The sequence below is a fragment of the Xenia sp. Carnegie-2017 genome, unplaced genomic scaffold, assembly GCF_021976095.1.
Source record: "Xenia sp. Carnegie-2017 unplaced genomic scaffold, XeniaSp_v1 HiC_scaffold_2, whole genome shotgun sequence".
NCBI lineage: Eukaryota > Metazoa > Cnidaria > Anthozoa > Malacalcyonacea > Xeniidae > Xenia > Xenia sp. Carnegie-2017.
Genome location: NW_025813482.1, coordinates 322,181 through 348,807, shown reverse-complemented (window position 1 = coordinate 348,807; position 26,627 = coordinate 322,181). Strand labels below are relative to the sequence as shown.

At 34.8% G+C, this 26,627-nt stretch overlaps 1 protein-coding gene and 1 long non-coding RNA gene across 2 annotated transcripts; both read right to left on the bottom strand.

The window, feature by feature from the left end:
- Positions 1-186: 186 nt before the first annotated feature.
- On the bottom strand, positions 187-23,156 carry LOC124440396. The gene is made up of 11 exons (XM_046990789.1): positions 23,075-23,156; positions 22,064-22,208; positions 20,326-20,411; positions 18,328-18,472; positions 17,160-17,245; positions 15,885-16,064; positions 9,880-10,045; positions 8,969-9,214; positions 8,088-8,294; positions 3,512-3,789; positions 187-327 (listed from the first exon to the last, which is right to left on the bottom strand). Exons 2-11 carry the CDS (start codon positions 22,104-22,106, stop codon positions 187-189), a joined length of 1,578 nt encoding a protein of 525 aa, XP_046846745.1. The 5' UTR covers positions 22,107-22,208; positions 23,075-23,156.
- Positions 23,157-23,477: 321 nt separating this feature from the next.
- Positions 23,478-25,560, bottom strand: LOC124440115. The gene is made up of 3 exons (XR_006946563.1): positions 25,435-25,560; positions 24,436-24,632; positions 23,478-23,611 (listed from the first exon to the last, which is right to left on the bottom strand). It is a non-coding gene; the product is annotated as an uncharacterized LOC124440115 (long non-coding RNA).
- Positions 25,561-26,627: the final 1,067 nt, after the last annotated feature.

Below are 26,627 nucleotides of genomic sequence, written 5' to 3'. Positions count from 1 at the left end.
TACAAAGATTGCGGTACATTCTACTTGAGTAAAGTATAATATTTGAGAAAATCATATTCTTGGATAAAAAAATGTGCATATGTTGTAAAATTGACGTAAAATAACAACACTAACAGTCTTACTCGGCACTGCATTAAGCTGGACGCTCTACATGTACAAACATGCAACAAATTTTTGGAAACACTACTACTCCTGAAAAAACTTCGAGTAAAAGATCGAAAAGTCCATGTAATTCTTCAACTTGGCCAGAATTTCTTCAGGTGTCCAGTCTTCGTCTGGATCAAGCAGTTTTTTTGACCAAGATTCCGAGACGAACCTCATCCCTAACTGATAGAAAAAGACAACATTAACGCTGTTTTATTAGTAATAATTAAACCCCCTTTTTGATCTAATGTTTGTTTTTCATATGCTTAATCATGCATAATGCATGCTCAACCTTAATTATAAGTCAGTCTAACAGGTGTTTTTACTAAACGTGCACTTCGCGTGTATCTTCCACAATTCCTTCTCTCATCCTCGTCAGTTTCTTTAACAACAACTCCTCCATAACATTGAACATCCTTTGTGCTGGAAGATTGTAGTATTTTAACCCTTCTAGAGAAATGTTCTTCTAATCAAGCTTCCTCATGAAAATTCATATTCTCGATTTTAGATTCAAATGGTTTGTCCACTCTCAACAAGTGTTTTCTATGTCCTCTATGTATTCCGTCAGATGAGTTAAAAAATATGATCGAGGACTTTTTGTCTTCTCTACAACAAATCCCTTTCTCTGAAATCCTTTTATTCCTTGAATCCTGAAGGCATCGCCTTCATTTAAGACTGAGAAACCTCGAGTTCGTGAATTAAATTTTTCCTTTTGAAGATTCTTGTAATAATGAAGTCGATCAGAAGCAACTTCAGGATCTTCACTTCGGGTTTCCGTCGTTCTTCCGCTATATGAAGAAGTGTCTTGGTTTGCTTTGACATTAATCGCAACGCCGGACTTATAAATACCGTATCTCTTGGTGTATTACGATGGTTGAGTAATAAAACATGTGGATCAACATTATCGTCCATAGCTTTCTTCATTAACAACTTTGCTTTTTGAACTGCTCTTTCGACGCCACCGTTGCTTTGTGGATAGTTGGGCGAACTCGTAATATGTTAGAAGTGCCATACAGTTTGAAAAGCTTTAAACTTTTGTAAATTGAGTACCATCTTCACTGACAAGTACATCTGAATTTCCATATTGTGCCATTTATGCCTTTTACTTAGTAATAACAATTATTGATAATAAGTTGTACAAAAGATCAAATTCAAACCAACCTGAGTAGAAATCAACAGTAATCATATAATTCTTTCCATGAAGCATGAAAATATCCACTCCATTGCGTTGCCATGGTCTCAGCGGAGTTGAATGAGGCTTCAACGGTTCTGACGGTTGTTGAGGCTTGTTATGATTGCATATACAGAACATTTTCACTAGCTGCTCGATTTCACGATCCATTTCTGGCCAAAAAAGCTTCTCGTGCTCGTCATTTACTAGCTTCAATTCTAAGATGAGGTTGATGAACGATCTTAAGTATCTCTTTACGCAGTACAACTGGAATTACTATTTCGTTTCTCTTGAAGATAAGATCATCATAGATACTAAGTTCTTCTCTACAATCTCAGTAACTATGGATGGAAGGGGATAAAGGCGACTTTTGTTGGTGACACGAACTCATGATTCAATTGTGGTAAGCTTGGATCTTTTCTTGTTTCTTCTTGTGACTCATCCAATTTTCCTGCAGAAACAGGCAGAAGTACGTTTATCTCTAACTCTTCTTCGAGGGTATCGTTTAGATTTATTTCTTGGCAAGCTCTGTTTAAGGTATCAGCTACGTACAACTCATTTCCTTTCCTGTAGGTAACTTGTAAACCATAATGTTGCAGCCGAAGTAATATTTGTTGTAATCTCATTGGACATTCAAGTGAACTCTTGAATGTGCTTTTCAAAGGTATATGGTCTGTCTGAATCTTAAATAAATTGATGGAACTTTTCACATGCAAATATTATGGCCAGTAGTTTCTTTTTTATTTGAGCGTAACGTTGTTGTGTTTCAGATAAAGCTTGTGATGCATACACTACTGGATGACCATCTTGTTCCAAAACTACTCCAAATCCAGATATACTACTGTGACAGGAAATCTTTACTCGTTTTGTAACATCATAATATTGTAACGTCGGCTGTTTAGCACAATTGTCTTTCAAATGTTGATAAGATCTCCGATATTCATTTTTCAACTGCCGCGCAGTAGTCCTTTTTAGCAAAGATCGTAGTGGTGCTGCTTTTCAGACTGATTTGGAATAAACTTTGCGAGTTATTGTATCATACCAATAAATTGTTGAAGATTTTGCTACGAAGTCGGTTCAAGGCACCTTCAATGGCTTGCACTTTTTCATTGCTTGGTTAATGCCATAGGCTTGTGACGTAAGCTTGTGCCCGATAAACGAAACTTACAAAACTCGCATCTTGCACTTCTTCTGATTTAACCTTAACCTAACTTCTCGTGCTCGATCTAAAATTCTGCTAAGAAGTTCCTCATGTTCTTTATCCTCTCCTTCCCAGATCATTAAATCATCCACAACAGCTCCACAATCTACGATACTTCCAAACATCTCTTGCATAACTCTTTGATAAACTTCAGGCGCTGATTTTATTCCAAATGGCAGGCGCTTAAACCAATATTGTCCAAATGGAGTTTTGAAACAGGTCAGAAATAATTACACTTTTTCAAGTGGAATTGCCAAAATCCATTTGTTGCGTGAAGAGTTAAGAAATTCTTAGCCCCAGGTATTCTGGTCAGAACATCATCAACGGTTTTCATTGGATGTTCTCTTCATTGGATATTGTATTCTCTCTTCACTGCTTTGTTTAAATCTTACTGGTCAACGCACAAGCGAATCTTACTTGGTTTAACGACTTTAACCAATGAAGAAACCCATGCTTTTGGTTCAGTTATTAGCGTTACGACTCCCAGTTTCTCCATGCGATTCAACTCTTCCAGAATTCTTGGTCTAAGAGTTTTAATTTTCAGTTTTGTTGCAAATTTCAAATGTTATATTCCACTCTTCATTTGTACTTAATTTATCTGAACAGAGACTGACTAATCTTACCAAAAAAGTTTTCATTTTAGTCCGATTCAAAGACGGTGGCAAAAAATCAATCCAAACAATGCTAACTCATTTCACTTTAAACAACATACATCCAAAATTAAAAATTCAAAGTTGTCTGATAATTTCCTTTGTTAACAAATCAAAACAACTCACAAGTAAAATTCTAACTACTGTCAGATATCACAAAATTCCTTTCGCTGGTACAGCCTATCATATCGACAAAGGTTAGGATTCGCCCAGCTGCTGCATGATTTGTAAGAAAATATGGCCCTGTATATTCAAATATACAAGCTTCGTAGCAATATTTAGGAATGACTCGATGTAGACTCATTTCCATCAGATTTATTTGAGCGACAAAATTTGATAACTTACCTGGTTTTGAGGTATTTTAATCAAGCCATTTGAATCCCACCCTTTTTCATGCAAAACAATAATTTTGTACACTTCGCCATCCATTTCTGCATTATAGAATTTCTCTTTCGCTTCACGATAGAATAAGCAGTCGAAACCATCGGGTATTTTCATTTCATTTTCATCGGGCAAAATCATTTGAGCATCACTATTGTGCTCATCAAACTTGCAGTTTGATAAGTAGTCACACAAAATTTCAGCTTCATTCTTGGCTTCATCGCCCGCTAAAAATCTTGGGCCTATTGAACGACAAATACAATAAGAAAATATGAGCATATTTAGCACAATATTATGAAAAATGAAAGGTGTTGTAAAGGTATCATGTAAGAAGAAAACTAGGCTGTGACATTTCCATCACAAAACGCGACAATATCTGAGATCATCATTTTTGTGTATTTATAATTCATTGTCACATGGGTCATAAAATATGTTTGACGCAAAACGTCGGCTACATTTGTTTTATCATCTAACTTGGAATAGAAAAACAAAATCATGAAGAAGATTTGCAACAACTACTCGAATACTATTAAAATAATACACCTTTAACTTTGATTATTATTCACTGTGTAAACAATGCCGATTATGATTGGTTATCTACATGCAAATGATTCTCGATATCTGCATGTAATTTTGACGTCATATTTCGTCATATTTCTAAATAAATCTCGATATCTGTATGTCATTAAATTAACAAAAAATCGCATAAAACCAAATATATTCCATGTATTATTGAGCAAAAATGGCATAATAAATGCATATTTGTTTACAGTGCACAAAAATTGTTTGAATGATATGTACTGTGTTGAAAAATAATGACACAATCACAACTTCATTGGCAAAAATGCCTAAATGACGTCATTTTATTTTCTGCTTAACTTTTTTTTAAAGTTCATTCATTAATCTCAGAAATTGAACTATTTGTAAACAAATAATGTTATAAATAAATATTTAAAAAAGATATATTATTTATTAACCAACATGTTTCCCTATTCGTAACCACAAATCATGCCTTCTTAAGCTTGCAAGTCTATCATGAAAAAATCAATTAAGTTTATCTCTCAACAGTCTGAAGGTGAACTTTCAGGTCAGCAAAGGATAGTGGTATGTTACTTACTAATCCTTTGTGTACCGTTTTTCTGACGTCCACCTTCTATAATAGCGCGTATTGGAATCTATTTATCGTATAAGTCTTTTCTCGTAAAAGTTCGAAACTTCCATGAGTCTTTGTTTATTTGGAAAAAATAAGCAATTGTCCTCGTTTTCAATTTAACCGTAACTGTTCATCAAAATCGTTTTGTCTTGTACCATGCTTCGCCTTCGAATTGGTGATCCAAATGTTTGATGTCGGCACTGTTTTCCGACTTCACCGTACTTTTTGTATGTTGCTTCTTTTGTCTTTTTTTCACGCTTTTTTTTTTGCTTTCGCTGTCGACATCTTCACTAGCATGTTCCCATATAACCTCAATTGTTGCATTTTCCCGTCTCTTTGTGCTCGACGTTGGAGGTGACTTTCAGTGAACAAAAAGGGTACAACGCTGCTTTGTTTGTTGCACCATTGCTAGCCGAATTTGTTAAAGGTGTCAACAATGTTGATCTTGGTGCAACAATGTACGCCTTATTATTCCTATTTAGCTAAGCCTACAAAGTTGACTTAAATTTCTTATGTAACAGACAGAGCTCTGGTGTGAATGTATGTTTCTCTCCGTCTTCTTCCAAAAAGTGCTGCTCGAATAACCTCGCTCACATTTACTTTAGTTTCATCAATGATAATCTCGTTCTAGCCAAGAACGTCCAGCAGCTGGACAGAGTTTGGTAAATTCAAAAGCTTTTTTAACACTTCAATTTTTCCCACTTTAAACAAATACTAAATTTTTAGCTACTAACTCTTTTACAATGTCTTATTTTTTCAATTTTATGGTTTTTGCTTAAAACCACAATTTTTCCACTGTTCTGTAATTACTGCCCATGTCAACTGACAAATGAAAATGACTCAATAAATGTTTAATACATAACGTTCAGCAAAAAGTTAGATTGTTTTTAAAGTGATATCAATTCTTTCCTCGTTTTCTCAAAAATCTAAAACAGACTTTGGGATAAAAGTCTGAAATATGACTACAACAATGTGCAAATATTGATGCAATTAGTATGAATGAAAAATTGTGATTTGCTCTTCCAGCCTTACATAGATTGACATGTTGTAACACGACAGGGTATTCGTTTTAAATGGGCAAAGTTTTTGACATCATCTGGACATCTGCTACACTTTCTTGGTCAGAATGAGATTGTCAATGATGAAACTGAAAAAAATGTGAGCGAGTTTATTTAAACAATCCTTTATGCAAGAAGGAGGACAGAAAAATATATTGAAACCAGAGCTCTGGAGTAAAAAGGAGCAAAAAATAAGTCAACAATGTGTCTTCTGCCCAATCTACATTCAACTTAACAAGAAATAAAGCAAGTACACTATAAAACAAACATTTGGCTACGTTGCATCGAGCCGATGACACCTTTAACAACTACGGCAAGCAATGGTCTAAAAAATAAAGCAACGCAGTACCCTTGCGGTTGACTTGAGATCAGCTACCTCCAACGTTGCGCACCAAAATAAACGAAAGGCATAGGAAGTTTCAAATTATTTAAAGAGCTAAGACTAGGGCGATGATTGGATGCCTTGAGTTCCATGTGAACTATGTAAGAAAGTGAACACCAGTGCGTGAAACCCAGTACACAAAAGATCAATAGCATACCTCCTTCCTTTTGTTAGCCTGAAAGTACACCATCAGACTGTTAAGAGATAAACAAAGTAGCTTATTTGATTTTTCCACGATAGACTTGCAAATGTAGATCGTCCAGGTTGGTATGGTCCAGGTTGGTATAGGTTGGTATAGTTACACATTTCCTGTACACACAATACAATGAAGTAAGAACCAGATAACAAATACGGCTAACCTGACGTTTACTCCTCACTTGACTCTGAAGATGACTACCGCTAAGGTTGTCATCTTCGTCAGTCGACAACAAAAACGTCAGTCAACAACAAAAACGTCAGTCAACAACAAAAACAGTCCTTCTCCGGACTATACCAACCTGGACAATCTACATCTACAAACATGTAACGATACTCCAGGGTTCAAACTTTAGACTTGCAAGTATGAGAATAATTTGTGGTTACGGATATAGAACTACGTAATAGTGTAACATGTTAGTAAATAAATAAAATATCTTTTTAAAATAATTGTTTTGAAAATTATTTGTGTAATGTATTTATTTGTAAAAAAAAGACACAAAAACTTAGGGAAAAAGCAAGTGACGTCATTAGGGCAGATGATTTGCATATGAAGTCATGATGACGTCATCATTTTTCAACACAATATACATCATTCAAATGGTTTTTGTGCAGTATTTACAAATATGTATTTATTACGCCAATTTGGCTCAACAGTCAAGAAATATAATTATTTTATGCAATTTTTTGGTAATTTTAAGACGTCATCAGTCACGTAATCAATAAACATTTACAAAAATGTTGTCAGGCTTTAAATCGAATCTAGAAAATTAAACTTTCGACAAAAGTGTTTAAAAGTTTTGTCGAAAGTTTAATTTTCGACAAAACTTTTGTCGAAAATTAAACAAAACTAATTAAAGAATGACGTCATATCTACAAATAATAGTTTCTACAATTATTTACGTCATTAAAAAACAGTTTTGAAAAAGTCAAACAATGGCAATGTTTGCCACAGTTTCTAAAAACGATATGAAAGCTTTCGAACAAAAGGATGCAGAAAACACTAAAAAGTGGCGAAGCTGGCTTTGAAATATTTACAACAATTAAGAACTTGAATAAACTGAATTCTTGATATCGGCTTTTGCATGATATTAAGAATTATTCAGACCTCGGTCAATGCTGCCTACCTTGGCTTCGCTTCGGAAGATAGCATTAATTTCTGTTTGAAAAATTGCTGATATAATGCTCAACCTCATCAAATAATTATTTATTATCGGTATTCTAGCAACACCTGTATACTTATTGTCCATAATTCACGTACTTCCGAAATGGTTTCCGAAGTAAGATAAAAGCATTAAGAAAACATCGCAAATTTTTTTTTAATATTACATATACATTTTGTCGTCAAAGAACATGACATTCGAAAATATATGGATTCATAATACACTTTCAAGTTTCAGCATTCAGGATGAATGTTATGGAGGCCATGTTACTAAATATGAAATGAAAATGACGCTCGCATGCCGTTCCAATCATAACTGGCGCAGAGGCAGATGAGAGGGCAAAGGGGCTTAAAATCACCCCTGAGCTCGGATAATTTAATAACTAGTTGATGAATATTTTGTGTTTTTAGAAGATTTTCAAAATACAAGTTTTTCCTGTTTACTTGCTGACCATTCTTCATGTAATTCCTAATCAAACATTAAAGAACTCAACTTTGTTTCATATCCTAACTATGCTAGCTAAAAATATTGTTTGGCACCTACACGTTTAGATACTTAAGTGTTGATTTAAAAAAAATGACATACTTACCAGCCCTCAGTTTTATCCTACAGTCATAACTCGACTTTGGTGACATTATTTCTCCTTTAGCAACAGTGACGGATGGCCTACAGAGCCAAGCTTTAATATTTCTACAGTGTTTGAGATCAACTTCTCTTAAAATATTTTTGACCTCAAATGGTGGTTCTTCCATTTCGAGAGGATCACATTTCCATGCTTTCAATCGAACGGTGCGCACTTAAACAGAAAAAATCTATTTTGAAAATCCTTAGTCTCAAAAGGAGCCAAGTTACTCAAGGGGCAGTTACTTTCAGGGGGGAGGCGCGTAGTGTAGGAAAGAACGTAGAGTTTCGAGTTGTTATTGTCAGCATCGGTTAACTCCCATAGTTAGCTCTTAATCTACGATTTATAAACAGTATTTTTCAATTTGTTCAAAGTTGTGTAAGGTTGTGATAGTTGAAAAATGTACATGAACGTTATAGTTGGATAATAAAGAACAAATGTTGCAAAGCTTTTAAAGTTCTATAAAAAGAGCGGTTACCTTCTGGGGGGACGGTTATTTTCATGAGGTGGCTACTTAAGACACTACAGTATGTTTAAAAAGGTATTACAAAAAATTTATCGAGGAAGAAAAAAGTCTGTCCTGGTAAAATTGTGTCCTTTTTCTATAAAATATAGACTCTAACAACTCGGTCCCAGGTCTTTTTCGTAATGTGCGCCCCCTGGTCACAGTGTCTAGATTAACACAATTCATTCCTCCTTCACTTTGATATGAAAACAATAGTTTAAAACGAATTAGGAAATATTTCATTTTTATTCCAAGAACATCATTGGTCTTATGATTGCTTATTAGTAGAGACATACATCAACATTTTCCATCTTCGAAAATAAACAGCAAAATACTTTATTACCTGATGGTGTCTTAAAGGTAAAGTCAAAGCGCCATTGAGTGTGTAAAAGCTTCAAATTGAAATCATCGTTCTTTCCTTTATTTGGAAAATATTCATCATCAAAATCCTCGATTCGAACGCCTTCTTGAAAAGAGACATACCAAAATCTATCCTCATTATTATTTACATTTTGTCTCAGACTTTGACGACGACCTTTTTGCAATTTCTTTTTAACTTGAGATGCCGTAAATGATTGTATTTCTTCTACTACACAAGAGCAAAAATGATTTCTTTGAGAAGTGATGTTGTTAAGGAGTTAAGGAAAAAGTCTTGCAAGCATATATATCAGCACTTGTATGAAAAGTTAAATCACTAGAATCGGCGTGTCTGAAATAAATGCCGACATGTGCTACGCTACAGCATGGAACATCTGGTTAAAATATGAACTTTAGAAATTGATTTACACGAGTATCAGAAAATCGAGTCCATGTAAACATTATAAGTTACATTTACATTTCACAAAAAAACAACAACACTATATTAGTAATAAATTCATTACCACGCAAACAGCATTGTCATAAAGGAATGCATTTTAGTTTTAAATTGAGATGCTATAATGTATTTCCATTGCCTAAGCCAACGTTGTCACTTTTAAAGTAGATCCGTCAAATCGTCAGAGAACACTGCATAGTTCACATTGGTTAAGTTAATGTCTTTCTCAAAATTACCTATCCTCAAGTTAAAGTGGAATGGTTTTTTAAAATAAAACAACTTAATAAAAATAACAACTTCTCTACGCAAAATACAAGAAACAGTGTCATAAAAACGTATTCAAAATCATAGTCAAGAGCAGTTTAGCATGCTATCAATAACGCATAAATATGTTAAATTCATAAACCTGGCATCATAACTTATTATTAAAAAAAATTTACCTGGATCAACATTGGACACAAACATTTTTCCAATATGACACCACAAATCAATCCTCAACTTTTCCTCGTTTTCTATTTCTGACAACTTTTCCTTCTTTTTTATTTCTGCCAACTTTTGTAACGATGGTAGCAAATTCAATTTTATGTCATCGTTAATAGTTTCTCTCTTGAATATAAAAACATTTGTAAGAATTATTAAATGGTATTTGAAAACTGCGTATTTTTTAACAAATAGATAACATTTAACCGTTGTCTGTACAGTGATAGATACACGGGTATGACGTCAATTGTGATAAAAACTAAAAATGTGGCCACGAGCCGCCACCACTTGAAACATTGAAAAGTTTTCATTTTGCAAATATCACGCTTACGTGATCTATCGAATTGAAAAAATGCTATTGGCTAGCTTAATCACGTGATAAAATGTGATTGGCTAACAAAATAAACATGCAATGGCTGATCAACTACGTATGGACGAGAGGTTCTTGCCACTATAGCAGTTTAGTGGATGGCACCGTATTTCGACTTTATTCCAAAGCCATCATCAGAGAATATAAATAATATATTAATCCTAACACGGTTTCTAATATGCACATGAAAAACATGTGATCAATATTGCAGATCAATATTGTTGAAATTTCGTTATCGAAGGCGAAGTACAAATTAATGTTTGAAAACCGGGTTTTTTCTTTTCTTTTTGCTCAAATACGTTAATTGCCTATACTAGGTCTTTGTGAATATATCCATTTTCCATTCAGGAGGTTGTAATATTGTGAGATTTCTCCCTTTTATTGCTTAGTCATGTTACTTATATACAGATCATTACTTAATTATAATATACGTAGTATGACGTACGAAACACTAATAATTTGAATAATAACTATACTACACCTCTCCCCAAACTAATTAAATATATTTTTTTGTATTTTATATCTATAAGTTCGTTTATGAAAATATTAATTGTTTCTTTAAATTAACTTTCAACTTGTCCGTATCGAATAGGGGCTTTTCTTGTACGCCAAGGATACCGCCGTTCTTTTTCCTTTATACTTTCCTCAATGGGTTCTAGACTTTTTCCATTTTCTATCTTCTTGAAAAATGACGAATTACGAGTAAGCAACATTCTATCTTTCTTCGCTGTTACCATTGAACCTTTTCTTTCCACGACTTCACATGGCTTACCATCATAGGGTGTTTGTTGTTTATTAGTGGTGGCATCTTTCTTTACTAACACCATATCACCTACTTTAATCTCACTTGTCTTTACGTTCCTATTATTGTCTGCATGTAATTTCATCTTCAATTTTGCTCTTTCATCCTGTACTCGAATTCTTTCCTCTGTATCTTCATAAAATGGTTCTTCAGGTAAACGTATTTTCATTGGTCGACCGAATAAAGCCATAGATGGAGAGATTTTGGTCGAACTATGAGGTGTGGCACGATAATTTCGCAAGAACCTGTGGATTTCTTGCTTCCAATTTTTTCCCTCCATTATCGCAGCCTTTATTGTCTTTTTGATAGTACGCATAAATCTTTCCACTTCCCCGTTGGCTCGTGGCCAATAAGGAGTAACTTTTCTGTGTTTAAATCCCAAATACTTTGAAAACTCGTAAAATTCCTTGCTATTGAATGGCGGTCCATTGTCTGAACGTATCGTATCTGGTATCCCGAACTCCGAAAGTATCTTATCCAAACAGGGTATAACAGTCTTTGCGGACGTTGATCGGATTACTTCTACAATGGGATATCTGGAAAATCATCATACAAAACAAACAAATATTCACCTGTGCCTGTAGGAGCTACACCAAAGTCCATACTTAGTTCTTTCCAAGGAGATCTTGGCAACTCTGACATTTTCAATGGTTCCTTTTCACTGACTGGAGTTGTAATCTGACAGGCTAAACACGATTTAACTTTTTCATTAACTAACTCATCTATACGTGGAAACCATACCTTTTCACGTAATAACGCTTTCGTTTTTGACATTCCCATATGACCTTCATGAGCAATGTTCACTACTTTCTCTCGTAAACTTTCTGGTATGATTATTTGATGTTTTCGTAGAATTATACCCGAAGATATGCAAAGTTCATCTTTAAGTTTCTCATATGAACTAAATTCTGCTTGATTTACTCCTACCATCTTTGAACTCTCAAACCATCTACCTGTTTCAATGGCTTGAATTACTGCTCGAAGAGTAATGTCTTCTTGTAGCTTCTTCCAGATCTTTCCTGCTGATTGTTCTTGGAACCGAGTTCTGTGTAACGTAATTAACAAATTCTTCTGCTACTTTCTCTTGCCGGTTGTTTAGTTTCTCATCAGATAAGGGATGACGTGAGAGAAAATCTGCAGGATTTTCAGTTCCAGGTTGAAAACAGATTTCAAAATCATATGGTTGCAATCGCAAAGCCCATCGTTCTAATCTCGCAGATGGCTTTGATGATGGATTTGTGTATATTTTCACCAGCGGCTTGTGATCAGTGACGATGGTGAACTTTCCTCCAAACAAATATAAATGAAAATGTTCGCAGGCCCATACTATAGCTAAAGCTTCTTTTTCCAAGTGAGAATAATTTTTCTCTGTGGTAGTTAGTGATTTACTAGCGTAAGCAATTATTTTTTCTTCTCCCTTTTTCCTCTGCGCCAAGACTGCTGCAATACCAACTGGACTAGCATCTGTGAAAACCTCCGTATCACTATCCGGATCGAAATACGCACTTTCTGGCCCATCTGTTAATGCTTTCCGTAGGGCTTTCATTGTGTCGTCTTGTTCTCTTGTCCACACGAATGGGGCATCTTTCTTGATAAGTCGACGTAACGGCTCCGTAATTGTGGCGTAATGTGGAATAAATCGACAGCAAAAATTGGTCATGCCTAACAAACTTCGTACTTCTCCCACATCTTTAGGATTTGTGCATTCCTTAATTGCTCTCACTTTATTGGGATCCGGCACAATACCATTCTCTGAGAACACATACCCTTGGAATATTAAATTTCTTTTCTTAAACTGACATTTCTCTTTCTTAAGAGTTAGTCCTCGATCTTTAATTCGTTGTAATACCGCGTTCAAATTTGCATCGTGATCTTTCTCGTCTACGCCAAACACCATAATGTCATCACTGATATTAATCACGCCTCTCAGTCCATTCAACGTTTCTCTGATGGCATTTTGGAATATCTCTGCAGCACAGTTTATTCCAAAATTCAAACGTCGAAATCTCCGTAGACCAATGTGTGTTGAGAAGGTTGTCAAATATCTTGATTCTGCATCGAGCTCTAACTGGTTATAGCCTTGATTTAAGTCCAATTTGCTAAACCATACAGCACCATTTAGATCACTTATAATTTCGCCAATCGTCGGAGTCAAGTGTCGTCTCTCTTTATTGCTTTGTTTACTTGTCGCATATCTATACAAACTCGGACCTCCCCTTTTGTTTTGGTACGACCACGACTGGTGAAACCCAAGGTGTTGGTCCATCCGTTTCTCTATGACTCCGCGTTCTTCGTCTCGTTTTAACTGTTTCTCCAAGTCTTTTCTCACATGAAACGGCACCCGACGATGAGGTTGTGCGATAGGTTGTACGTCCTTATCTACGTGTAGATGAACTTGAAACCCTTTCAATTTTCCCAGTCCTTGAAAGACTTCTTGATATTTGTTAATTAGCTCTTCCACTTTGGTATCTTCTCTCACTTTTCTTGTGCCTTTTCTTTAACGGGTTCCTGTTTAGACTTTGTAGTGCCTTCTATGGATGCAACTATTTGTACCAGGCCCAATTTTGAGAACTTTTCCAGCTTATCAAGCAACCCGTATTCCCATTAACAACAAAAAATGTCTCCAACCCATATAGTTTATCGGTTTCGACCACACACTGACATTTTCCTTTAATTGATAGTTGTTTCTCCGACCCATAAGGGAAGATTTTCTCATTTGCTTGCTGCAATATTGGCTTTTTCTTCAATTTGTTAAAATTCACTTCATCCAAGAGATTTACGCTGGAACCGGTATCTGCCATGACTGACACAGGAGTACCATTTATCTTAACTTTAAATTTCGGCAGCTTTTGTTGCGCCGTCAACGTTGAAAATACATATTCATTTTCCATACTTGATTCAGACGTTATTTCTTGCACCGTATTCACTTGTCGAGGCCTTACTTGATCACGTTTTATCTGTCCGTTTCGCTTTGTTGATTCAGCGCGAGAACTTGGATAATTGTCTTGCATCCGATCTTTGCCTCTTCGATTCTCATGGCAACAAACTTGAAAATGATTCCATTTTAAACACTGTCGACATTTCTTTCAATATGCCGGGCAATTTGTTTTCCCTGGACGATGCTCACGAGCACAAAATTTGCATTTGATCTTCGATGAATATTCGAAAGCATTTGAGGTTTTATCCGTGGGCGTCTTGAACTGCTTTCTTTTATGCCAAATTCGATTCGTGCTTTCGATGCCTTCTGCTTGTGTTTTTGACATCTCCATTGTTTTTCCCATTTGCATTAATTTCTCCATCGTTATTTCTGGGTCTGCTAACGCTTTTCTCCGCAATTTTGAAGATGAACCATTTTGTATGATCTGAGTTTTTATCTCTCTGCTTTCTTCATGAAATTCGCAGGATTTGGCCAATTGTTTCAATCTCGTATAGTATGCGGATATGTTTTCTCCTGGGAGTTGTTTCGCTTGACGAAACTTATAAACTTCGAATTCTATATTCTTCTGTGGAGTGAAGTAATTTCGTAACGCTTTCTCCGCTTTTCTAAATACATCTTCTTCTCTGTCTGGCTCGTCGATTTCTAGAGTTTCGAATATCTCATTAACTTCTTCACCGACATAGTGCAGGAGCATCGCCTTCTTTCTTGCGGCGTTTGTGATGTTCATTGCCAACAACAAATTCTCCAATCTTGATACGTATTTTCCCCAAGCTTTTCTAAGGTCGGGTTCTTCTAAGTTGAACGTCGGGAAGCTAGGCAGAGCTGTCATGTTCGAAATGTAGTTTCTTCGTCCCTTAATAATCTTTGTCGCCAGATGTAATATTGTGAGATTTCTCCCTTTTATTGCTTAGTCATGTTACTTATATACAGATCATTACTTAATTATAATATACGTAGTATGACGTACGAAACACTAATAATTTGAATAATAACTATACTACAGAGGTATTGCAATAATTTTCAAATACATCTCCGCAATTTGTTTGTGTTTATAAACATGAAATTTCCTGTGACGTCAAATTCCGTACGTATGTCCACTTATAGATCATAGCTCTCGACTAATGGAATTGCTCAAATTCTTCTAGCTTTTATATAAAAATAATTATCAAGCAATTCACATCACTCTATTTATATCTTATACACAATTTGGTAGAAAATTCATTTGTAACCTATTGATGTATACATTGATAAAGAAACATATATAAACCTATATATTTAGTATTAGCTATAAATGAAAAGATGCTGTAGGAAAACTAAATCACGGAAATTGACTGCAGCAGTTCACCAATCAAGCCATGCATTTGTTGAATATAAGTTAATAACTGTACCTTGCTATGCATTATTGCCTTTACCTCAAAAACATATGGCGAGATTAACATTTATAATCAATACAAACAGAAAACAAAAGTAGCGTGATAGTCTACAATATACAAAGCAAAATGTCAAATTTTAAACTAGATTTTGCTTCACTAAAACTTTAGTCAGTAGTTTTAGAAGTTTTGTAAGAGACAATCTAAAAATTTGTGTAATAGGCACTTTAAATAAAGCAATCAAGACTAATAAAATATACAGTAACTGATTTCGCGTTGAAATGTTCAATAATGTCTAGAATGAAGAAGTGTTCAAACAGTGAGCAACAATTTTCAATACTTGAAATATCACGACACTTCCCATTCCAAAACAGCAGAAAATATACAAAGAATAAACAAAAAATTGAAACGACGACATTGTTTTTGGTCGGTGCTGTTATTTTTGCTTTCCTAAATGTTGTCATATGATCCCATAATGTATTTACCTCACTACGATTTCTATCAGCTGTACAATAAATCCTATATTGTTCGCCTTTGATATAACCACGCAGTGCAAGATTATACTGATGGAGGTTATACTCGTCCTCTTCGTTTTCGTTGTCTAAGCAAACGAAACGTACGTCGCCTCCATATTTTTCTCTCTGCATTTTGTCTTCAAAAGATAACTGAAAAAGATGGTAAAAATTAAACGTCGTCAATGCCATTTTGCACCAGTATATAAAGACTCCTTAATGGGCTGGATAGTTAAAAGTTATTTACGCACGCATTAATTTGCTTTCAAACTCAAATTTTTTGCACAAGGGTTTTTCAAAATATATGCTTTAGTAAGTATTTAAAAAACAAACAGCTGGAAACCTAACCGACAAAGACCATGATTTGACGCAGACGTCACTGTGTGCTGTATAAGCCATTGTTGGTGCTCTATAGAAAATCCATCAATTTAAAAGAGTTGTGACTGTAAATTGGAGAAATTACGGCAACTCTGTTTGATACAGGAAGGCAATGAATTGACAATAATCACAGCTTATTTTCTTTCTGATAAAAATAGCTAAGCTTTTTAAATGACGCTTGGGTCTTCATTAATTCGCTAAGCAAAGACAAGAAGTGAACTGCATTCCCAAAGCATTCATCTTCTTTCCTTTTTACTTAGTCTATTGAAATGCTTAGTAATCAATGAAACAATATTCTAGGTGATATCACCTGAGATATTTCCGAATGTAGCTCGTTTTCCATCTAAAAAGACATTTTACTGCAATTCTACAGGCCATGGCGATCTCACGGTGCCAAAGGAAGTGCCAAAACTCGCAATTTAAGAAAATCACAAGTTTGGATACAACCTTCAATTTACATTTGATTTTTAATCTTAGTAAGGGAACTGTGCAATATAATCGAATATTTTATAGTGGAGAAAGTTGACTGTAGAAAACACCATATTAAACTGCGTTCTTAGTTTACAGTTGGAAAAATTTTTTTCTATCCACCACAATGAGAAAAGAAAATGATTGATTAATTTTTCTTATTCGTTTAACAATAATAAGCTGAACCTATTAAAGTTTTATCTATACTTCACTTCTCTTCAACTTAACCATCCACTTCAATCACTTGACTTCACTTTACTTCCACCTCAAATAACACTTCATTCCACTCCACTCTACTTCCCTCCAATCCACTCCACTCCACTCCACTTCAAACCACTCCACTTCATTTCACTTCACTTTACTTCACTCCACTCCACTTCACTAAACACTTTTACAACTCACCAATATCTCGAAAATAAGGAATCGGGCATGACGACAATTACTTTCTTCACCGATGATTTTAACATCAACAACATCCCCATGTGGGTCTATAACAGTTTACAAAGCTTTAAAATGAAATACGAAACATAGTTGCAGTTATTACCCCATGCATTACAGCATAAATCTAGGACAATATCTTTTCGTAACAGAACAGCCACGTTACGTAACATCCAATGAGCAGTGAATACAAGACAAGCGAAATCAATGCGTTAATCAACATTAAAACGAAAACTGGTTGAACGTGGTCCGAACGGACGATATGCAGTTTACAAAACATTGTTACGGAAACAATTTTTACTCGCTTGGAAAGACAAACGATACAGTGAAGACTGTTTATCGATGAATCTAATTACGAAAAATAAGGACAAAGGCGGCAGGTTTCCGTTTATGTAAAAAATGAAAAATTTTTAAGTTCTTGTGTTGAACCAGAAATTTCTAAACCAATATAAAGAAGTACTAAAAGAACTTGTTTACATTATGCTTGACAAACTTATATCTGTTTAAAAAGCTAAAAAATGTCATACACAATATTATGTGTAATAATGTTAACTTGTTCCATATCATAAAATTTTCATATATAAATACATATTGTATCATTTGTAAGCGCTTATTGTACTTTTTCAAGTGACAACGTGTTAAATATCAACTAAAGACACCATCGCATTGACAGGAATCAGACTTTTCACCTTCACTTTGTATTATTTTATTTGGTTTGAACAACATCAATCAACATAGGTGAGGCGCAACCAGCAATATGTGCTCCCTGGATATGTTTCTCCGCAAAATATGTAGATCATGCATTGCTTTTATCAGCTGAAAACTCACTTAGGTAAAATGGAAACGATAGGCAACTCCATTGAAAACCGAATAATTATGCACAAAACTTCGCATGTTTTTTGTTTGAGAAAATACCAAAAAATTCCAAATGGACATGGTAAGATGAAAATGAAAAACTAGTTATATAATGCCTTTAAAACAAGACATAAAATTTAGTAATGTTGTAATCTTTTAGGTATTTTACCATGCAACAACAATATGATAAAACAGTACAACAAACAAATAATCATTATAACTACAATAAGATAATAATGTTCAATGTTCAATCCTAAGAGAAATGAAGAATTTTTACCTTCAAACTTGGGTACCCATATTCGTGCTCCATATTTGGTTTCTATGTATTCTTTCGTTTTGCGATTCCCTCCAAGCATCACAGGAATATGTTTTTTCAAGATCGAAAGCCACTGGAAACGGTCTTCTTTCTCTTTAAATTCTGTCTACAAAAAAGAACGGTTATGTTTTACAGTTGGTATCATTTCAAATTACATAGACAGCAAATTATCAAAATAGCTATTTTCCGTTAATCGTTGGTTGGAAGGCACACTACGGAGTGATTAGACAGCTTTAGCAAACGCAACGCGAAGTCAACTAGGACGTTTAAATGTTGAGGAGAACTGGGTCGAGGACGATGTTGTACTGTCAACTTATTTTGGTTTAGCATTTTTGAGACGGGGAGTCGAGGACGTGAAAATTTATAGTTCACTTTCAAAGAGTTTATTTTCTTCGATGAGACGAGTGAAAAACACATATTCCTAACAAAATACAAATGTTTGTTCAAAAAATAGTGAATTGGAATTCAATATATGTTTGATTTTCCGTCGTTCACTGAAGGCGAATCGCAGCAATGTTTTGGAAAAACAAGTTAGTTTGTTTATGCACTTATTCTTCATGAAAATCTTTTATTTTGACACCTTAGACATCGGCCATGTCTTTATCAACTCTTTAACATGTGATATTGAATAGATTTTAATTAAAAACAAGGCGCTTTTAAAATAATTACATGTACGATGTGAAAACAGTAAAGAACAAGTCGTAGCAAAGCTACTTCCTTTGGCGACGACGCCGTGAAATCGTCTTCTTTGACGCGTCCTGCATGTTCAAGATGGCGGATGAACATCAAAATACAAAAAGGTAGGAATCGAACAGTTTTAAGTGTTTAAAGCATTTTTTTAGCAATAAGATATTGTTATGTTCAGTTTGTACTGAGATAAGGGCAAATTATTTAACACAGAGTACTAAATCAATCTTTTTTCAAATATTACAACTCAACTAATATTTCGTTATATTTTTATATTACACAAAATATTATATATTTATAATTAGTTTATTTGTTTGGTTTCCTTTGCATTCTTAATTATTTTTGTAATTTTAGCAAAAAAGCAATGACTTGGACAAATGAACATAATGAAATTCTAGTTCGTGAAATGTACTTATTCCAACCATGGAACTTCAAAAAAGGATCACAGCAACGAGGTAATGCATGGGAAATGATCAGTGATTCCTTAAATGATATGGATAGCCCAAAGTTTAACGTGACGCAAAAGTCTGTTCAAGACCACTACACTTTACTTCAAAAACAACAAAAGAAAAGATTAAGAGAGGAGGAAAAAGCTTCTGGGATCTTTGCAGAGCCGTCTGCAGTAGAAACTTCCATTGAGGAAATTATTCAATTTTTCAGAAATAGAGATGAAGAAAAGAAAATTTTGGAAGAGAAACAAAAACAAAACTCTGTTGCAGAAGTAGAAAATGTGCGAGCACACCTTGCCACGCCATTAGAGAGATTTAGCAAACACGACGTATCGTCTAAGACGCCGTGAAAATGGCGTAAATATGGCGTGGACCCAACCATATATGGGAATATCACGCCATTTTTACGCCATTTTCACGACGTCTTAGAGGCTTAGACGATACGTCGTGTTTGCTAAATCTCTCAATTTTCACGTCCTCGTCGACGTCGCGTTGTGTTTGCTAAAGCTGTCTATTAACACAATTGGTGACACAATTTATTCAAAACTCATTCAAACGTCACTGATGATATACGACATGACAACGCTAGGTGGCAACCACTGAACTAGCTTATAGCTCAATGGTGGTAACACTATATCAAATATTGTTACAACGAAGTTGGAAACATTTAGCTTTGACTGAAGCAAAGGCTTTTTTTAAAAAAGGAAAAGACGTCAAGAAATGAGTTAAAAAAAAACGAAATAAACGGAACAGTTTTCTAGTTCATTCATTAACTGGCATCCACAAAACAGACATGCTAATTGCGAACTGTTGTTTGACTTACAATTATTTGTTGTATAAGAGATTCTGCTTGAAGACATTTGTTTTTCTCACCAATGATAACAAGTTGAACAAAATCCCCATGCTGTTCTATAAAAACGAAGGAAGAGATAATAGTTGATAAATTGTGACGAAAATGTTCAACAAACACAATAAAATGCTTTCTACATTTAATATATACAACTTAATAAGCATTACTTATGAAAAAAACCCCGCATATCAGAAAATTATCATAACCAAAAACTGACACAGAAACATTAAGCATCAAAAATACGTAGCTATATTTGTGATCAAGCTGGGCATAAAATAACGCCAGGCATAAGCTACAATATTCGGACAATGTTTTTCAAATCATTAAAGCTTCAACAAAAAAAAACACACACACACAAACCCACTTGCCTTCTCGAACAGGAACATAGATTTGAGTTTCAGACTTTGCAATGATACTGTTAATCACAGTGTGACCTTTTCCAACGACTACACCAACGTACTTTCGCTCGATAGAAACCTCTTTTTTATAGTTTTTGAGATCCTGAAAGTCATTCTGTGTAAAAATAACAATGAGATCAATAGACTGTACAGTAGCTAAGTAAATCATTTCACATTAATGTATTGGTAATGAATAATAAGAAACATGAACACCAAATAAGTAATCAGCAAAACGCTTAGACAAATTTTTTGATCAATAACTGAAAATATTGAATTTCATGCAATGATTTCCACAGTTAGCAGATGTTTCTTCAAACTTCGTGGGGTGAGTTTCACCGCCAAATGGGCAAGAAAACTCCGGCTCTAGCTTAATCATGCTTTAGCTACATCAGACAGTTTACATGTCCGAAAATTTAAGATATTTCAAAGGAATGAAGAATTCTTTTTGTCATGCAAAGCGAGCAAATTTCTTTCTTTTCATATTAATTTTGTGTTCAATGAATTGACAAACATGTCGCGCCTTGCATACACGAGAGTTTTCAGGCTTAAAGATGAAGCAGAAAATTACAAAGGCTTTATAAAGGCTAGCTGGCCAATGCTCCCAGGTAGAACATACCGCTTCTCAGTAACGGTAGTCCTGGCCAGAGATAAAACTCATTCAAACGTTACTGATAACGCAAGACATGAGAAATACAATAATCGCAAAGAAGTACGTAAGTTTCGACAGTTTGTCCTTGTAGTGATTAACAAAACTATCAATTTTATAGATTAAAAGGAGCCATTTTCAACTTTGGTATGAATACTAAAGCGTGTTGGCTAATAAATCATCGCATATTTTTGAGAACATTTTATGCACTTGCTATAACCGACCATCAGCGATAAACGTCACCGATTCTAACGGCGCTTTGCGATGAATGGTAACTACACTTAACTTACAACTTTTTGTCGTATGAGAGATTCTGCTTGAAGACACTTGTTTTTCTCACCAGTGATAACAAGTTGAACAAAATCCCCATGCTATTCTATAAAAACGAAGGAAGAGATAATAGTTGATAAATTGTGACGAAAATGTTCAACAAACACATTAAAATGCTTTCTACGATATATACAACTAAATAAGCATTACTGTATGAAAAAACCTCGGCTATTTACCAAAAACTGACACAGAAACATCAAGCATCAAAAATACATAGCTATATTTGTGAACAAGCTGGGCATATAACAACGCCAGGTATAAGCTACAATATTCAGACAATGTTTGGAACTTTCTAAATCACCACAGCTTCAATAGGAAAACACACAAACCCACTTGCCTTCTCGAGTGGGAACAATGATTTGAGTTTCAGAGTGTGCCATGATGCTGTTGATCACTGTGTGACCTTTACCAACGACTACACCAACATACTTTCGCTGGATAAAAACCTCTTTTTTATAGTTTTTGAGATCCTTGAAGTCATTCTGTGTAAAAATAACCAAGAAAAATGTGATCAATAGACTGTATGTACAGTAAATCATTTCACATAAATGTATTGGTAATAAATAATAAAAAAACATAAACATCAAACAAACGATCGTCAAAAATGATCGTCAAAACGCTCTAACAAATTTTTTGAAAACTTGAAATTATTGAATGTCAATGATTTCCACAGATAGCAGAAGGTTTTTAAAATTTGGAGGAGGGGGGAGGGGTTAATCGCCAAATGCGGCTAAAAAACTTCGGCTCTAGCTTAATCATGCTTTAGTTTCATCAGACAGTTTACATGTCCGAAAATTTAAGATATTTAAAAGGAATGAAGAATTCTTTTCCCCATGCAAAGCGAGCACATTTCTTTCTTAATTTTCACATTAATTTTTTGTTCAATAAATTGACAAACATGTCGCACCTTGCATACGAGAGTTTTCAGGCTAAACAATGAAGCAGAAGATTACAAACGTGATATGATTGTGTTTGAATTTTCTTATAAAAGCTAGCTGGCCAATGTTCCCAGGTAGAACATATCGTTTCACAGTAACAATAGTCCAGGCCAGATATAGCTAAAACTCATTCAAACGTTACTGATAACGCAAGACATGACAAAACAATAATCGCAAAGAAGTGTGTAAGTGTTGGCAATTTATCCTTGTAGTGATTAACACAATTTCCAAATAGTGTAACAACGAAATTTGCAACTTTAACCTCCATTGAAAGAAAAGTTTTTTAAAAAAGACAACAAAATCAAGAAAAGAGTTTTTAACAAATCAACGAAATGAACGAAAGACTTTTCAAGTTCAATATTTAACTGACCTAACATGCTACAACCATAATTGAGTATTGTTTAACTTACAATTGTTTGTCGTATGAGAGATTCTGCTTGAAGACATTTTTTTTTCTCACCAATGATAACAAGTTGAACAAAATATCCAAGCTGTTCTACAAAAAAAAAGGAAGAGATAGTAGCTAGTTGATAAATTATGCCGATGTTAAAACTTCAACAAACACAAAAAAATGCTTTCTACAATAGAGTATACTATGCATGCATGCATGCATTACTTAAGAACTTGCATTCATATCAAGAATCCCTCAATCAAAACTGAAATGGAAACATCAAACAACAAAAATATATCTGTTATCAAGCTGGGCATATAACAATGCCAGGCATAAGCTACAATATTCGGACAATATTTTGAACTTTCTAAATCACCACAGCTTCAATAGGAAAACACACAAACCCACTTGCCTTCTCGAAGGGAACAATGATTTGAGTTTCAGAGTGTGCCATGATGCTGTTGATCACTGTGTGACGTTTACCAATGACTACACCAACATACTTTCGCTCGATAGAAACCTCTTTTTTATAGTTTTTGAGATCCTGAAAGTCATTCTGTGTAAAGCAATTTGATTAGTGGGCTGCACAGTAAATTATTTGACATGAATCATGAATGCAGTGGTAGACAACCACTTTGTTATCTTGCAGTATAAGTGACAATCATGTGAAATATTGCAAAAATTATAATGTATATTAGTAGAACCAAAACTACAGAATCATTGAAAAATGTACATAAAAAACATGGACTACTCCATAACTTCCATTTTTGAAATACAAAATGACTTCTCTGACAAAGTGTGTGTCTAATGCTTCATAGTAGCCACCAGTTGCAACTTCAATGCAGATAAATACTTAATGTTTTCTTTATAAGCATTATAAACATAATTAATTAAACTAATTGCTACAATATTACATTGAAATATGCCATCTATCTTAGGGAAAGATTCATTTGAATTAAAGTAACAACTAATTGCTTTGATAGTCTAACTATCTTTCCAAAATTTAACTAAATATTACATAAGCAGTAGACTAGCAGCGAGTGCATGGGCATATCCAGGTGGGGCACAAGAGTGCACATACTTTTTCAGGGATGTAAGAGGATTGAGAATTGAGGGAGCTTATATTCACATAATCGTATGTTATAATCAAAGATCAATCACAATTTACTTCAATAGAAACTGATAAAGTAGAATGTGCCCATATGATTAGCCACCCTCCACCTTCTCTTCAAATTATTCATGTTCTGGCATCCCCGCTTTCTGAGCTTAGATATTGTCAAAACTTGTCTAATTAGATCATCAATCAAATTACCAACCAACATGAACTACATACGAAAAGCTTTATGTCACAAGCAATAATCATATCACAGATATACTTACAACACTTTTCAATATGTCTTTCTGTGCCTGTTTGCAGGCTGTTGGAGAACCACTTATGTTAGAACCTGATTCACCTTTGTTCAATTTTTTTGACATTTTGTTTATTCTTTCCAATAATGTGTTCCATATATAATAAATTGATCAGGCACACAAACAAACATTTTTGTAATGTTGGGATATTTTCAACAAAATCAGTTCTAAAAGAAAGAAAAATATGGTCCTCATTTCTAAATTTAACTCACCAGCAAATACTGTAAATATTACCAATGAACTGTTGCATTTACAGGGCCTGACATACAGACGCTTATTTCTGCTTATGTCAATGGCAAAGTTAACCTCCTTCAAAAAATAAACTTTATAACATTTCAAACTTATACATGAATTTGTTCCATGTTTGTAAATGTAGATCATCCAGGTTGGTATAGTCCTGAGAAGGAATGTTTTTGTTGTTGTTGACTTATTACTGTTGTTGACTTTTGTCGTTGTTGACCATTTACTTTATGAATTTGTTTGTTAGGAAGTTTAAATTTATGTTTGAACATTTTAAATCTAAAATGCAACGGTTCTAGGGTTATGGATTGCCTCAACAATGTCAACTCCTTTTTTAAAGTTAAAAATAAATCCTCCAGGCTACCACCATAGTAAAGGTGAGTTTCCACAATCCACACATAAAGGCATTTTGGAATTGGGGGATTTTTGCCACCCACAAAAAATCTTGACAGTGGCATTGATTTTTGTTCACATATTCTATTAAACGCCTGTATTTTTCAGCGTGGTTAACAAAAGCATTTCATTATCACTACAAGAATATGTGCGGTTGCTCCGTTGTGGCCAAAAAAATCAGAGTCTGTTGTCAGTTAGTTCGAACAAACTCCTGTTAGTCAATTAATGACGATGCAGCTATACTAATTCTCGATAATAGAACATGTATATGAGATTCGATCGAAGTTATCACCAAAAACTTGAACTAGAAATAGAGTATATAAACATAATAAATACCTCGGCTTGGTATAGATTAACGCCACCTTTACCAAATCTGATTATAAAGTTCTTCCTTTATCACTTTATCAGTGTTTATGAATGCCTATATTCATAACATGTCAAAGAAACAATAAAAAGTGCCGATTTAGTAAATGCCATAAATAAATTATTCTGATCACGAGCGTACGAACCGGGGGGGAAAGGGCGCGTCCCGTAAAAGGCCAACAAGCTGAAGTGCTTTTTTTGCATAAAAATTGACTTTTTGTTGAAGGTAATAAATTTCAACATCAAAGTTGCTTTTGATATTTAAAAACATTGCAATGTGCCGTTTTTCATAACTCATAAGCTATTTATGTGCATTTGTAAAGTCTTAACGTTCATACTATTTATAATCAAGAGTAGTGCTATTGTCACTTATAACTGAAATTAATAAAGGAAATTTTTTATATTTTTTTAAGAACAGTTTGAATAAGGACACTTTATACCTCACACATTTAAGTGGGTTGTATCCTGGACTCTCCATCGAAGGCACTCATTGGTGGCTCTGCAATAGAAAACCAATATTTTGGGGTGGGGACAGAGTTAGGGTTAGGGTTAGGGTTAGGGTTAGGTTTTAAGGGCGAGTGGCTGAATGGTTAATGGCGTGAGCTGTAAGCCAGACGGCGCGGGTTCAATCCCGGCTCGTGGCACATTTGGCAATGTGTCTGTAAACCTAGCCCGGGTTGACCAAAGCCATGTGAGGGAAATTTGGTAGAGGAAACTATGTCGTCGGATGGACTGTACCTGCATCTGCATTGTTGCAGCCTTGTCACACGGTGTCACGCTGATATCATCGTTGTGGTTGCGTGAAGGGTACGAGTGATTGTAGTCTGGTCAGCTGCTTTCACTATAATTTCAGTAACCAGGATTTTCCACTTCGTGGAACCCTCATACGTCGAAATCGACGGAGTCCATTATGTAAGAGTCAAGGGGGGTGGGGGGCAAAATCGTTTCCCGGATGTTCAGCTACAGTGGCCGACCAATGTGTCCGACTTTGGCCGAGTATGATTTCATTACTTAATCGTATGTATTATGAACTTAGCCCCATATGCTTCCCCGCCATAATAATTTGACCGCAATTTTGAATAGAAGAAAAATATTTTCAAAATGGATGGCGGGAAAGTCAAAAATAGGTACGCAATGCGCACACGTAGGTACCCAACAAAAATATT

Bases quoted from the DNA above. Each gene is read 5' to 3' on its own strand.
- LOC124440396 (XM_046990789.1), bottom strand. From the start codon at position 22,106: ATGGCACACTCTGAAACTCAAATCATTGTTCCCACTCGAGAAG. The intron at 3,790-8,087 runs GTAAGTATGTCA...GTCGTTCAATAG, and splicing joins TAGGATAAAACTGAGGGCTG to GCCCAAGATTTTTAGCGGGC. The intron at 328-3,511 runs GTAAGTTATCAA...TTTTTCTATCAG, and splicing joins TTAAAATACCTCAAAACCAG to TTAGGGATGAGGTTCGTCTC.